Below are 13,820 nucleotides of genomic sequence, written 5' to 3'. Positions count from 1 at the left end.
AGGACAACCAACAGGGTAAGAAAATAAAGTTAAAAGGAAAGTTTCAGGGAATCAGCCAGTAATGAAGAACATTATTTAAATTCCTTCAATATAGTACACTGGATAATTTTCTTAAAAATTCATCAAGCACTTATGCCAGGCTCACAGCATTGCCCCTTGTATTTTTTAAAATACATTTTCATTTTTCAATTACAGTTGACCTACAGTATTATATTAGTTTCAGGTGTACGCGTAGTGATTATACCTTTATATAATTTATGAAGTGATCACCCCGATACATCTTGTGCCCCTCTGACACCATACGTAGTTGTTAAAATATTATTGACTGTATCTCTTATGATTTACACCTCCATGACTATTTTTTTAACTACCGATTTGTACTTTTTAATCCCTCAACCTTTTTTACCATCTCCCACCCCCCTCCCATCTGGCAACCATCACAACATTCTCTGTATGAGTTTGTTTCTATTTTCGTTTATAGAAAGACATTTATTTTGTTCTTTAGATTCCACATATAAGTGAAATCATGTGGCATTTGTTTTTCTCTGTCTGACTTATTTCAGTTAGTATAATACCCTCTAGGTCCATCCATGTTGTTGCAGATGGAAAGATTTCATTCTTTTTTTTATGGCTGAGCAATACTCCATTGTATGTACGTACCACTTCTTCTTTATCCTTTCATCTTTTGATGGACAGACACCCAGGTTACCTCCATATCTTGGCCACTGTAAATAGTGCTGGAAGGGACACATGGATGCATATGTCCCTTTTGAGTTTTTTCAGATAAATCCCCAGAAGTGGGACTACTGGGTCCTTCTTTGTCTCTTGTTAGAGCCCTTGTTTTAAAGTCTATTTTGTCTGGTATAAGTATTGCTACTGCAGCTTTTTTTTCCCCTCATTTCCATTTTCATGAGATACCATTTTTCATCCCTTTATTTTCAGTCTGTGTTGTGTGTCTTTGTATCTGAAGTGAGTCTCTTAGCAGCAGCATATATTTTTGTTTACTTGTTTATTCTTGTGTAGTTCTTGTTATTTCTTGTTTATTTTTATTTCTTGTTTATTCTGCCACCTGCTCTTTTGATTGGAGCATTTAATCCATTCACTTATAAAGTAACTGTTGATAAATATGTAGTTATTGCCATTTTATTTTTCATATTTTTGATCTTTTTTTCTTCTTAAAAAAGTCCCTTTTCTGTTTTTTGTAATATTGGTTTGGTAGTGATGAACTCCTTTAACATTTTGTCTGGGAAGATCTTTATCTCTTCTTCCATTCTAAATGACAGCCTTGCTGGGTACAGTAATCTTGGTTGTAAGTCCTTGTTTTGTTTTTTTGTTTGTTTGTTTGTTTTTTTGTTGTTTTTTTTGTTTTTTAGTTTCAGGTGTACAAAACAGTGTAATAGTTAGATATTTATACCTCTCACAAAATGATAACCCTCCTTCACCCCCAATCTGCTACCCCTCTGACGTCATTGTATAGCTGTTACAGTTCCACTGGCTCTATTCTTTATGCTGTACACGTGTGGGTTCTTGCTTTTATCATTTGAATATTGTGTGCCAATCCCTTCTGGCCTGCAACGTTTCTCTTGAGAAATCAGCTGATAATCTTATGGGAGCTCCCTTGTAGATAACTAACTGATTTTCTCTTGCTGCTTTTAAGATTCTCTCTTTGTCTTTAACCTTGGGCGTATTAATTATGTGTCTTGGTGTGGGTCTCTTTGGGTTTATCTTGTTTGGGACTCTGCCCTTCCTGGGCTTGTATATCTTTTTCCTTCACCAAGTTATGAAAGTTTTCTATGTTCAAGTAAGTTTACAATTCCTTTCTCTCCCTCTTCTCTTTCTGGTACCCCTGTGATGTGAATGTTGGTACACTTGATTTTGTCCCAGAGGCCCCTTAAACTGTCCTCATTTTCTTGGATTCTTTTTTCTTTTTGCTGTTCTAATTGGATGTTTTCTGCTACCTTGTCTTCTCAATCACTAATTTGATCCTATGCTTCATCTAATCCACTGTTGATTCCCTTTAATGTATTCTTCATTTCAGTTATTGTATTCTTCATTTCTGACTGGTTATTTTTTTTTTATTTTCTGTCTCCATTTTTATGTTTCCTATCTCTTTGTTGAAGTTCTTTACAGAGATCACAGAGATCATGCTTATGACCAGTGTTGAACTGGTAGACTGCTTGTCTCCATTGTGTTTAGGTTTGTTTGTTTGTTTTTCTGGAGCTTTGTTACATTCTTTTATTTGGGACATGTTTGTCTCCCCATTTTGTCTGCCTCCCTGTGTATGTTTCTATGTTAAGTTGGGCTGCTGTGTCTCCCAATTTTAGTAGAATGGCCTTATGTAGTAGGTGTCCCGTGGGACCCAGTAACACAGTCTCTTTCGTCTTCTGAGCCAAGTCCTCCAGGTGTGTCCCTTGTGTTGCTTGTGTGACCCTTGTGTTGCTTGTGTGTGCCCTCCTGTTGTAGTTGAGCCTTGATTGTTGGTGGCACGTTAGTGGGAGGGATTGACCTTCAAGCTGCTTGGTTGTGGGGACTGGCCGTGACTACAGTGGAGGAACCTGCTGCTCAGGGGCTGACCTTATGGAGCAGTGCTTTAGCAGGACTCTGATGCTTGCCCAGTCTGCCCTCTGGTTGTATCATTTATGGATATGGTACTCTGTTATGGTCTGAAACTGGCCACTGGGTATGTTGGTTCTGAGGTCTCTTGGAAGTGGTTCTGGTGCAGGCCAAGGTCAACCATTGCCTGTGCTCTGCCCAGGGCTATTTGGTATGGGCTGTAAAGTGATCTACAGATTGTTTCCACTTGTGCTTGGCTTGGAAATGCCTGAGAGAGGTTAAACCTGAACTGAGGCCAGCTGTCTGTAAGTGTGCGCCGTGGGGCTGCTTAGCAAGATGTACAGGGCATGTCACGTCCAGATGCTGCTTGTTTGGGGTTTGTGAACCTTTGAGAGATCTTTAGGAAAGTCAGCAGCATGAGTCAAGACAGGGCATTTGTATGGAAAAGCAATTGGAAGTAGCTAGGTGGGCCGACAAGTTGGGTAGGGTGGGGTCTCAGGGAATCACTGAGGCGGCGGGAATGGTGTTACCTCAGTTGATGAAGACTCAGATACAGCGCCTGCGGAAGTCTTCAACCTGGGTGAGGGGAGGGCTCAACAGAGGAACAATGGCTTCTGGCAGCACTTCTGCTGGAAGACAGCTGCCCCTCTAGCCCTTGCTCTAAAGCCAGGCAACTCACCTCTTCCCCATATGTCCCTGGCACCTTGCGAGCTGCTGATCCAGTGCTAGTGCTTAGAGCGAGGGAGTCCATTAGCGAGTAAGTCAGTGAGCAGGCCCTTGAGGAGGAATGCTTGTGACTCCTGCAGTCCTCTATTTCAGCCACCATCTCTGCTAGTTCTCACAGCCAGAAGTTGTGGGGACATGTGTCCCCAGCACTGGAACCCTGGACTGAGGAGGTTGTTATGGGGATAGGACCCCTCACTTCTCTTGGAGGAGTTTTGCAGCTGAGAGAACCTCCTGATTTTTAACCACCACACCTGGATGTGGGACCAGCCCGTTTCACATCTGTCCCTCCTAAATGTATCAATGGCTTTTTCTACATATCCTTACTTACAGGACTTTTGTTCAGCTAGAGTTTAGGCAATTCTCAGTGATGGTTGTTCTGTAGTTTAGTTCTAATTTTGATGTGCCAATCTTTCTTCCTAATTGTGTATTATTATTGGGCTTTCAGAAATGTTTGGCCTACAAAACCTGATGCCTATTTCTTCTGGTAGATGGTGAGAACAACTTCTGCTGTTATAAAGTGCTTTTTTAAAAAAAAAAAAAAGCAATTGAAAAGTGCTTTTTTTAAAAAAAAAGCAATTGAAAAGGTGGAGGAAAATTGATTGACATATATTCACAAGAGTACCCAGTGATATTTAATGCTTTTAGCTGACTATTAAGGTCATAATATCCTAAATCTTTGCTTTAGACTGAAAAAAAAAATCAAATACTTTTGCCCTAATCATTAGAGCGGGGCCAACTGATCTTTATCTTAGCAAGATTTAACTTGTAGTGGGCAATGATTGATGCTAGCTGTTTATTAGTAACTGGTAGAAAAGCCTCTGTTGTTAAATGTTTAAAATTATGTCATTTCCTATTTACAAAGCATTTTCATGATTCTGATATGAAGGTTTCCAGATTAATAAAGCTTACATCTCATTCTATGAATTATTACCAGAGGTTTGTGAACTCACTGTACATAGTATGGTACCAAGAGTGGCCATGTCTGAAAATCTGGATAGTTTTTCCACCATGCTTTTTTTGTGGAATTTGATGCTTTTGGGATTGTTGCACTGAGTTAGATCCACTGGGAAATACTGCAGTGGTGAAAAACATCAAAGAATTCACTGTGCTTATTTTGAGTGCCTTTCACGCTTTTCACATAGATCACCTCTTCTTTCCATTCTGTATCATTATGGCCCATGGCAGACTGATGGATCTGAAACTCCTCCAACTCAGTAGGTTCAAAATGCCATTTTTTTCCTCATCTTAAACGTGATTCTCCTTCTGTTTATGTATGTTCAGCCTTTTGACCTTTAACTATGAGACCTTTCTTTGTTATTGCCTTCCCAGCCCGAACCATTACCTGCACTGCTGCTTCCTCCAGTATGGTGCATTATCTGCTATCTTATTTCCATGGCCGTTACCATAGCTCAAGACTTGGAGAATGGCTGTACCCTCTTTCTTGCTTCTCCCTTCCAACCCTACATAATTTTATTGCCAGATTATTATTATTGCAGCAACCATCTTGTTCTCATCATAACCCAACTTTGAATTTTAAAAAAGAAAGAATAAAAGGCTCCATTCTATCCACAGAATGAAGTTCGTTCTTATACCCCTTGGCCAAGCTGTCCACAGCTACCGTGTTTACAGTCTGGCTCCACCTGCCGGCCTTACGTTCTCTGGGCTATAATCATGCTTTACACACCCCATGTTCCAGGTATACCAAATCACTCCCTGTTGCTCATCCATACCCTGTATTGTCTTGGCTTTTAATTTTGTCTCACATTATTCTCTTCACTTGGAATCCTCCTTCTCCATTCTTCAGGACTCAAGAGAAACTCTGCCTCCTCCACAAAGGCTTCCTTGCTCTTACCCCCGAGTCATTTTTCTTAATTATTGAGGGAGGGGAAGAAAATGAGGAATTTACAATTCCCTCATCATATTCTACTTTGTATTATAGATGGTTTATGTGTCTTTTATTACATTTTAACAACTTAGCATAGGATAAATATTTAATTTGTGTGTCATTAATTGTATGGCCATATTTAATATGTTTCCTCTTGTGGGTTCTCATAGATAGTAAATGACTAAAAGAATGGAAGTTGAGTGTGAAGGAGTGTTAGGTGGTTATGTTGAACCCAAGTTGGAGTTCAACTGCAGGATTCAAACCCTGGCCCTGCTGCTTATAAACTGTGTGTCTCTGACCTTGGGAAATTGCTTAATACAATTTGTGCTTCAGAGTTTTCATCACTAAAATTGGATAATGATAAGATCTATTCCATAGTGTTGCTCTGAGGTTTAAATTTAATAATGTTTATAAAACTTAGAGCATTGCCATTTGCAACAACATGGATGGATCTTGAGAATATCGTGCTAACGGCAATGAGTCAGACAGAAAAGGACAGGAAGTATATGATTTCACTCATATATGGAATGTAAAACAAAAAGCAATAAACAAAGAAACAAAACAAACTCATAGATACAGACAACAGGATGGTGGTTACCAGAGGGAAAGAGGGTGGGTGGAGGATGAAGGGGTAAGTAAAGGGGGTCAAATATGTGGTGATGGAAGACTAGACTTTGGGTGGTGAGCACACAGTAGAGTACACAGGTGTATTATAAAGTTGTACATTTGAGAATTACATGATGTTATTAACCAATGTTACCTAATAAATTTAATAATTAAAAAACACTTTGTTTCTGAAATACTTGTAAGTGCTGTATAAATTTATCTCTTACTAGTCCTGAGAGGCTAGAGTTCTAATTTGCTCTAACAGTTCTCTAATATCACTGATAGTGTTGGTGTTATTTTATTTAGTGCTAAACTTTCTCCATTTCAGCATTATTTTGTTCTTAATGTGAATGTATATTCAATTCTTTTGTTGAGGTGAGTATGATTAATAAATAATTGCTTGAAAATATTAGCTCATTACTTTCATCCAGAAGATAAAATGTTAATACCAAATGAAATACTAAAGAAAATGTCATAATGTGTAAAAATTTGCTAAGTTATATCTACCATTTTAGATAATATGCATGCATATTCTCCAGGCTATTGAAGTCATACAGTTGTTACGTTTGAGGTTAAATTTTTTATATTCTAGCTTTTGAACATTTTGATCTATTATTTAATATAGTTTAGTTCAGTTCACATAGGGTAATTTTATGTCTAATTAACTCATTTATCTTTCCCCTACTTTTAAGAATTTGAAAGAAAGTGGGGTTTGGGAAATGCATTTTTAAGAATCAGTGAGAATCCATGGTAGAACTGATACTTCTGAGTTAGGTTTTTTTATACATAATTTAGAAGGTAAATAAAAGGGAGTTCTTTAAAAATTTTCCCTTCAGATAGAATGCTACCCGATTCATACATAACATCATACAGGCAAAGTATTGCTCTTGAGAGTAAGGGAATGATTTAATTTCCTTATTGATTTTTTGGTTGTGTGAAATTACAAAATGAGTTTTAGTTACCTTGTAGTTGTTGGCTAATTCTGAGTGATCAAGAAAAGGGAAGGAAGGGGTTTTTGTTTTTGAGGGAGATTTCCTCATGAAAGATGGGTCAGCATGGAGGGGATGTTAGAGTCCAAGAACATTTTAAATACAGGAATTATTCTTGGTATTTGCATTAAAAGTGAGACCAGTTATTTGAGTCCCACTGTTGGAGGTCGATTTGTCTTACTCCTTTTGTTAGAGTAAGGTACACTTACAAGGGAAATAATTGCAGTTTGAGGTGGCAGGCATAAGTATCTGAAAAGTTCAATAGTAATAAGACAACTGTGGAAGATATCAGATAGTACATGCTTTGTTACTAAATGGTTGGTAAGGCAGTTTTTTCAGAAGATTTGGAAATTGATCTAGATAATGAAGGTACATAAGAAGTACATTCCAGGCAGGAGAAACACAAGCAAAATATATGATTGGGAAATGTAACATGTTTGGTAAACAATGGGAAAAAAAAAACTTGTGTAGGTAATGGAATTATCCAAGAGGTTAGAAAGTTAGATTGGTATAAAATATGGGAGGACCCGAGTACTAGGCTTACGGTGTTTGGGTATCATCTGTCTCGTTCATATTCATTTAGTCTCATTCATTCATTCCCTCCTCTCCTTTCTTTCTCCTCATCTCCATTCCTCCCTGCCCACCCTGTCTCCCTCTGAGATTTTAGCCTAATCAAGAGTAGTCAGAATCATATGTAGATAATGGATCCAGGCTGAAGAGTGGACAGTAAAGAAGATGAGTTCAGTTTTAGTTTGAGGTCATCGAGGTAATGCCTGAAAGGAAATGCTTTGCCTTTAAGTGGAGATAGAGCACTGGAACTCAGGAGAGAGGTCCTTATGACATTGTATTGAGAAAGGACTGCAGACACTCTGGCGTCTAGAACAGACAAGGACCAACCTTGTGTGTCTGTGGGCTGGCAGAGTGGGTGGGTCAGCATGGAAAACAGAGCAGGGACGATCAGAGTCAGTGGGGTAGAGTTATGCTCTCTTTATGATAAATAATTTGTGATTCGGCGATGGAGAATTAAAAGATATATCGATAATTTGCTAATACTTAAAGCTTTTGATCAGTTTTGGGGGGCCATGTTGGAAAACCCATGCATAAGTAGCACTGTCAAATAAATCAAACAATGAATGGGCTACTAGAAAATTATACGATAAAGTGTTGCACGGAGTGTTCTTTTGGAATCAGTGTTAGGTTTGTGCTGATTATTTCTCATGATGGGTTATCTATAAATCATTAGGTTTATAGATAATAGAAATACTGTGGACCAGCATATGAGTTAATCTTAGGGAGATTACACTAAATTTACAAAACTGTACAAATCCTATTCTACTTGTATTTTTTGTGTTAAAGGAGAAAGATGAATATTACAATAAATAACAGAATACAAGTATAATATGTCTGAAAAGTTATGCCGCAATTGGGCTGAGGTCTCAGAAAAAAACAAATTGATTTTTTTCAGTGGGAGAAGGAAGGGCCCATGTGATTAGGGTTAGCATGCTCAACGGCATAATTATGGAAAAACATAGCTATCAATCCCCCTTTCTAGTGATTGACAATATTAATCTAAAGACAATTATCCCGGTTCTAGAAAATAGATTAATTAGAGAGGGCAATGAGGCTCAACAGTACTGTCAAAAACACTTTTGTAAAGACCTTTTTTTTCTTTAAGATAGGAGCAAATTTGATGGTTTCAAGTATTTGACGTTTGTAATTTTTAAAGCCCTAGAAGAATATTGTAAGTTATAAAATAGAGCTGTTGGGTGAAACATGGTAAAGCTGTTTTTATGCTGTGTTTAAAAATGTTTTAACTGTAAGATAGTAGGCCACGAACATGGTCTTCCATTCTCCCTAGGACTTCTGCAAAGGGAGATTTGCGAATGTCTTAGACCTTGTCTTTTCTCAAAGCTGCTTCCATGGAACCCAAGAAAAATGGGGCAAGGAGAGAAATGGGGCAGGGAGAGCCTAGAGTTTGGGGTTTGCAAGTTAACACTAATAGACTGCTGCATCAGGTCAACGTTTTCTCTTCCTCAAACTTCATTTTTAATGTTCCTATCTTCACAAATGCATTCTGATACTGTCAACTAGAACAATACATGTCTTCCATCATTGAATTCCCACAGCAGCTTTGAATTGACCACCAGCTATCTTGTGGCAATTATACGTTGTTTTACTTACATTTTTTTACTGTTTTCTCTATGCAACGTGAACTCCTGGAAGGCCACAAGTTTTGTAGCTAATGCTTGCTATACAGAAGGTTCAGGAAAAAGCAAATAGAGTAAATAAAGCAGTCATGGGCCATTCAAGTCAACACTGTTATGGCCTATGTCTTAGTGTCCCCTTACAAAGAATTTCACAAATCTCCGTAAGATGAGGTTAATGACAGGTATGTGTGAGGTGGGCGTTTTCCACAGCTTATGTTTGAAAACCATGCAGCCTCTTTTACAACAAATGACTAGAGACTTCTTTACAGAAGGTTGTCCTAGAGTCAGGATTCTTTACCTCTTTTGAGTTAACCCCCCCATTTGAGAATCTCTTGGATAAGCTATGAAATGTAAGCAGTACCCCAAGGGAAAAAAATGTGAATCACTACCAAATTCTGCCCACAGCTTGAATAGGTTCACAGACTCCTGAAGGTCCAGGTTAAGAACTCCCTAGGTCTAGAGAATTCTGAATGTGGAAACAGTAATCTCTGGAAAACAAACCGGAAGAAAATAAAACTGTATTTTCTGTACTAAATAGTTGTCAGGCCAGTGACATATTTTGATAAGTGGTATAATGATCTGTGTAGTGGATAGATACTGGAGGCATTGCAGAGAATAAAGATAGATTTGGGCATCTGTTATGGTCATGGTTGAACAACCCTCTTTGATAGACTTGGAAAATATTCTGTGCCAAGAAAGGACATCTGTGAGGTAAGTAATCTATCATCACATCAAGTGTTGAAATCAGGAATTTAAAGTAGAAGAAAATGAAGTTAAAATGCAGTTGTCCTCGTGGAGTGAGGACTTATACCTCTTGCCCCTACCACAAGCTCCGGAGTCCACATAGCCCACATTTTCTTTATTCCACAACCCAAATCAGGCATTAGAAACAGGTGTGTCACCAACATTTTAAAGTCTAATGCCTCACGTCTATCGTATAAACCATCCTCTCAGGCTATTTTCTTTTTCTATTCTTTATTTTTTTTCCCATGGGGGAAGGGGTGTGCAAAATCAGTTTCTCTGGAGAGTTCTGAAAAAAAATATTATTTTTACCATAACAGTAGGTGAAACTGTACTGGCAAAATGAGAAGTACTTGAAGTGGCTAGGGAAACACTCCACCACAAGAGACAGTACAGAGTCCCGTCCAAGGACTCATCATACCTGAATTCTGGCCTGCCTCAACAATGTGATTCTAGATTGTACTCTGCATGACTCTAGATTGCACTGGATGCAGGTTGTGAGGGAAAGAAGTCAAAGATGATACCTAGGTTTTGGACTTGAGCAACTGGGTCAATGGGTGTGCCGTTTATACTACACAGCGGTACTGTGGTCCCCCCTTTCTTGCAGGGGTATATGTCCCAAGACCCCCTTGGGGAGTGGACGCAGGAAACCACAGATAGTACTGAACCGTATATATACTGTTTTTCCATATAAATACATACCTATGTTAAAATAATTTCTAAGTGTATTTGTTCTTGAGATGACATAGAAACTCCCTTTACAGTAAGGATTTAGTTTATATGCCTATTTAGATGCCTATTTTTAAACCTGTTTTAAAATGAATTTGATTTTTTTAATCAACTTGGAAACATGTTTTTTATAACTATAACTCCACATCTTCCTTTTAAATAAATAAACTTCCTGTTTATGCTGGAAATAGAGCAATCTTTCCTTTCCAGAGCTCAGATCCGATCATGTCATTCACCTACTTGAAACCTTTTTTTGTTTGTTTGTTTTTCAAACACTTTTTTTAGCTTTTTAAATTAAATTTGTTGGGGTGACATTGGTTAGTAAAATGATATAGGTTTCAGGTGTACAATTCTATAATACGTCATCTATACATCACATTGTGTGTTCACCACCCAGAGTCAGTTCTCTTTCCATCACCATGTATTTGACCTCCTTTACCCACTTCTGCCACCCTCTGGTAACCACTAGACTGTGGTTATCTGTATCTGAGTTTTTCTTGTTTGTCTCATTCATTTGTTGCTTTCGTTTTATATCCCATATATGAGTGAAATCATGTGGGTCTCGACTTTTTCTGTCTGCCTTAAGACCTTTTAATGACTTCTCATTGCTGTAGGAACCAACTCCATACGCCCGAATGTGGCTGCAAAGAGGAGCTTATGAAGTAGCCCCATTGCTCCTTCCAGGCCCAACCCCCAAGCCCTCCTTCCCCCAACTCCCAAATATTCAGTTTCCCAAACCACTGTGTCTAGTCTCAGCTTCAGACTTTTGGTGCCCTCTTTTCTTTATTCTCCATATGTGTTCTAACACCACCATCCTGTTGACCTGGTTTGCTTCTACTCATCTTTTTCTTTTTAAGGCTGTTTTTAAAGGGTAACATGGTCAATTTTTTAGTTCTTCAGCAATTGGACAAGCAAATCTGTACTCTCCTGGTTGTTGATGTAGTACACGATACTAATTCCATTTTTAGGTGGATCTTTAGTAAGGCGTGGTTGTGTTGTGTGGCAGGCTTCTTAATGAGGGGAACGGGAGAGGGGAAGGAATGAGTTCAGAGAAATGTGTGCCTGATTCACCTCTGTGACCCCTACCCCAGTGCATCCCATAATGTGCGTGACTCATAGGACCTCTTCAGCTTAACAGTCTTTATAATGAGCTAATAAAGGAGGATTGAATGAATAATTTTGGGAGAAGTAATCATGAGTAAAGTTAGAGGAAGTTACAGAAAAAGTGAAGGATTTATTTCCATGAAGTGAAAGTAATTTTTCATGTAAATGATAGATATCTTTAAAAATAATGATAGCATGCTTTTCTTGCTTTCAATCAAATTTTGAGCAAGAGATTGGAATTCTAATGTGGTGCCAGTCTGTAAAAGAATGGAAGGATTTCTTGGCAGTATAAGGCAGTTGAGTCTGTTCATACCAGAATGAGATGTAAATGAAGACTTAAATGGTAGAAAATTATATCAATCAAATAGTACTTTTATAGTTTGGCACTAATACAAATTTATTATAAAAATGAAGGGAATATTTTTTAAAAGAACAAAGAAAGAAGTGAAACATTACTCAGCATCTTACCATCCAGAAATGCATTCTGGGAATTCTAGAAAACAAGAGATTTATCTATTTAGGATTGACCTTCGTAAAGACAGAAGGATGGATTGAATAAACTTAATGATAATTTAATGTAAACTCAAGAAAATGAAGACTTCTTGGTTTATAGTTGTGCACACATTGGGCAAAGAATTATTATAATTAGAATTTTTGGTAAACTGAGCTATTAACCTCAGAGATTTATTAACTTTTTTGTGAACAAAGCCACAGTAATTGCCCATGAAATTTAATTGGGCTGCCAATCTAATTAAACAGTCTTCTCTGTTCTCAATAGGTAGCTGAGAACATTTATTTTAAAAAGTTTTGAGTCATTTAATCTTTGCTTTAATCTGTAGATCAGTGCAATTAATCACGTATCTGTAATTTCTGTTTTATTTTTGAAGTTGGATAATGCAGATGAACAAGCAGCCCAGATCAGAAGGGAACTTGATGGTCGTTTGCAATTGGCAGAGAAAATGGCAAAGGTAAAGTATTAACTTGGATGTACTTTCCAACATTTCTTTCTTTACCTAGATTTCTGTGAGATGACAGAGCTTTGTATAGATGAAACCAGTATAATGTTATCATTTTCTCCTCTATGTGTGTACCTCTTAAGCCCAAATATCTGAACGTATATCATCTAAATGGAGCATATTCTATATTTTACATTCCCATCCTTATTTATGGAATGTTTAAGTTCAGTGAAAACTTTTGTAAATTATTCTTAAAAGCGATACCTAAATTTCTCAAATTGCTAGATATACAAGAATTTTAAAATTGCATTAAGCATAATATAATCAAGGAGAAAAATCTCCCTGTGAAATTATATAATATACTCCAAAGTATCCAGCACAGCGCTTGGCACATAGTGGTGTCGGCTAATATTCGATTGAATGATTGAATGGATGAAAAATATAATTTGAAGTTTCTAGTACATAGTCTAGCAGATAGAGTGTGTTCAATTTAATATTGTAGTTATTTTTTATGTGTGCTATTACTATGTTTCTATGAACAGAAGTAGATTTCAGAAAGAAGCCGTGAGTTGCTTTTTTAATATTGAAGACATTTTAGAGAGAATGGAACTTCATTGTCTGAATTATTCTCTAGTAAATGGATATATGAATTTACTCCGGTGGTACAAAAATTTTAGTCCCTCCGAGTAGACTTGAAGTTATAATGCTGTTGATTATTCTGAGAATAAAATTTTTTCCGTTTCCCTTCAGCAAAGCAAAAGCTTGAATATTCGATGGATAGATTTTCCCCTCTCTCCCTCTCTGTTTCTGTCTCTCTGCAGAAATCCTTAGGGATCTTTCTTCATTTAAAAAAGTTTTGGTATGACATGTATACAGTAAAGCGAACAAATCTTTAGTGTACAACTTAATGAATGTATGTTTATACACCCGGTATGACCACCTTCTAAATCAAGATATTGAACTATTTCCACTACTCGAGAAGAAGATACATCTCATACTGACTTTAACAATTGGGTTTTTTGTTTTTTTGCAAAGAAAATATGTACTTAAGAATATATATGTTTTAAGAATTCTAATGTTTAAATGTCTATTAAATAACAAAATAGGGAAACAATTGAGAAATTGGAGGTAAATAAACATAGTAGATAGAGCATGTTTAATTGCTTTCTACTTTAGTTTCACCAAATTTAAGCCATCTTCATGAAATATTTATAAGGCTAATTATACTTTACTGACCTTGTTGCATTATATGTCTACATTAATCCTATTAATCGACAAGGGCAGATGACGTAATGAATTTATGTTATAGACAAGGTGATGAAGG

At 37.2% G+C, this 13,820-nt stretch overlaps 1 protein-coding gene across 8 annotated transcripts in view; it reads left to right on the top strand.

The window, feature by feature from the left end:
* Window positions 1-13,820, top strand: part of CADPS2 (calcium dependent secretion activator 2) — a 491,293-nt gene that overhangs the window by 174,369 nt on the left and 303,104 nt on the right. For all 8 annotated transcript variants that reach the window (XR_013992602.1, XR_013992603.1, XM_081038675.1 and 5 more), the window contains exon 4: window positions 12,428-12,508. Coding sequence is in view for 6 of the 8 variants with exons in the window: in XM_081038675.1 (XP_080894801.1) it covers window positions 12,428-12,508 (81 nt within the window). In the remaining 2 variants the exon portion in view is untranslated. The remainder of the gene's footprint in view (window positions 1-12,427; window positions 12,509-13,820) is intronic.

Source organism: Rhinolophus hipposideros (genome assembly GCF_964194185.1).
Source record: "Rhinolophus hipposideros genome assembly, chromosome: 25".
Taxonomy (NCBI): Eukaryota; Metazoa; Chordata; class Mammalia; order Chiroptera; family Rhinolophidae; genus Rhinolophus; species Rhinolophus hipposideros.
The sequence above is the reverse complement of the archived record's forward strand: the minus strand, read 5'-3'. Positions and strand labels throughout refer to the sequence as shown.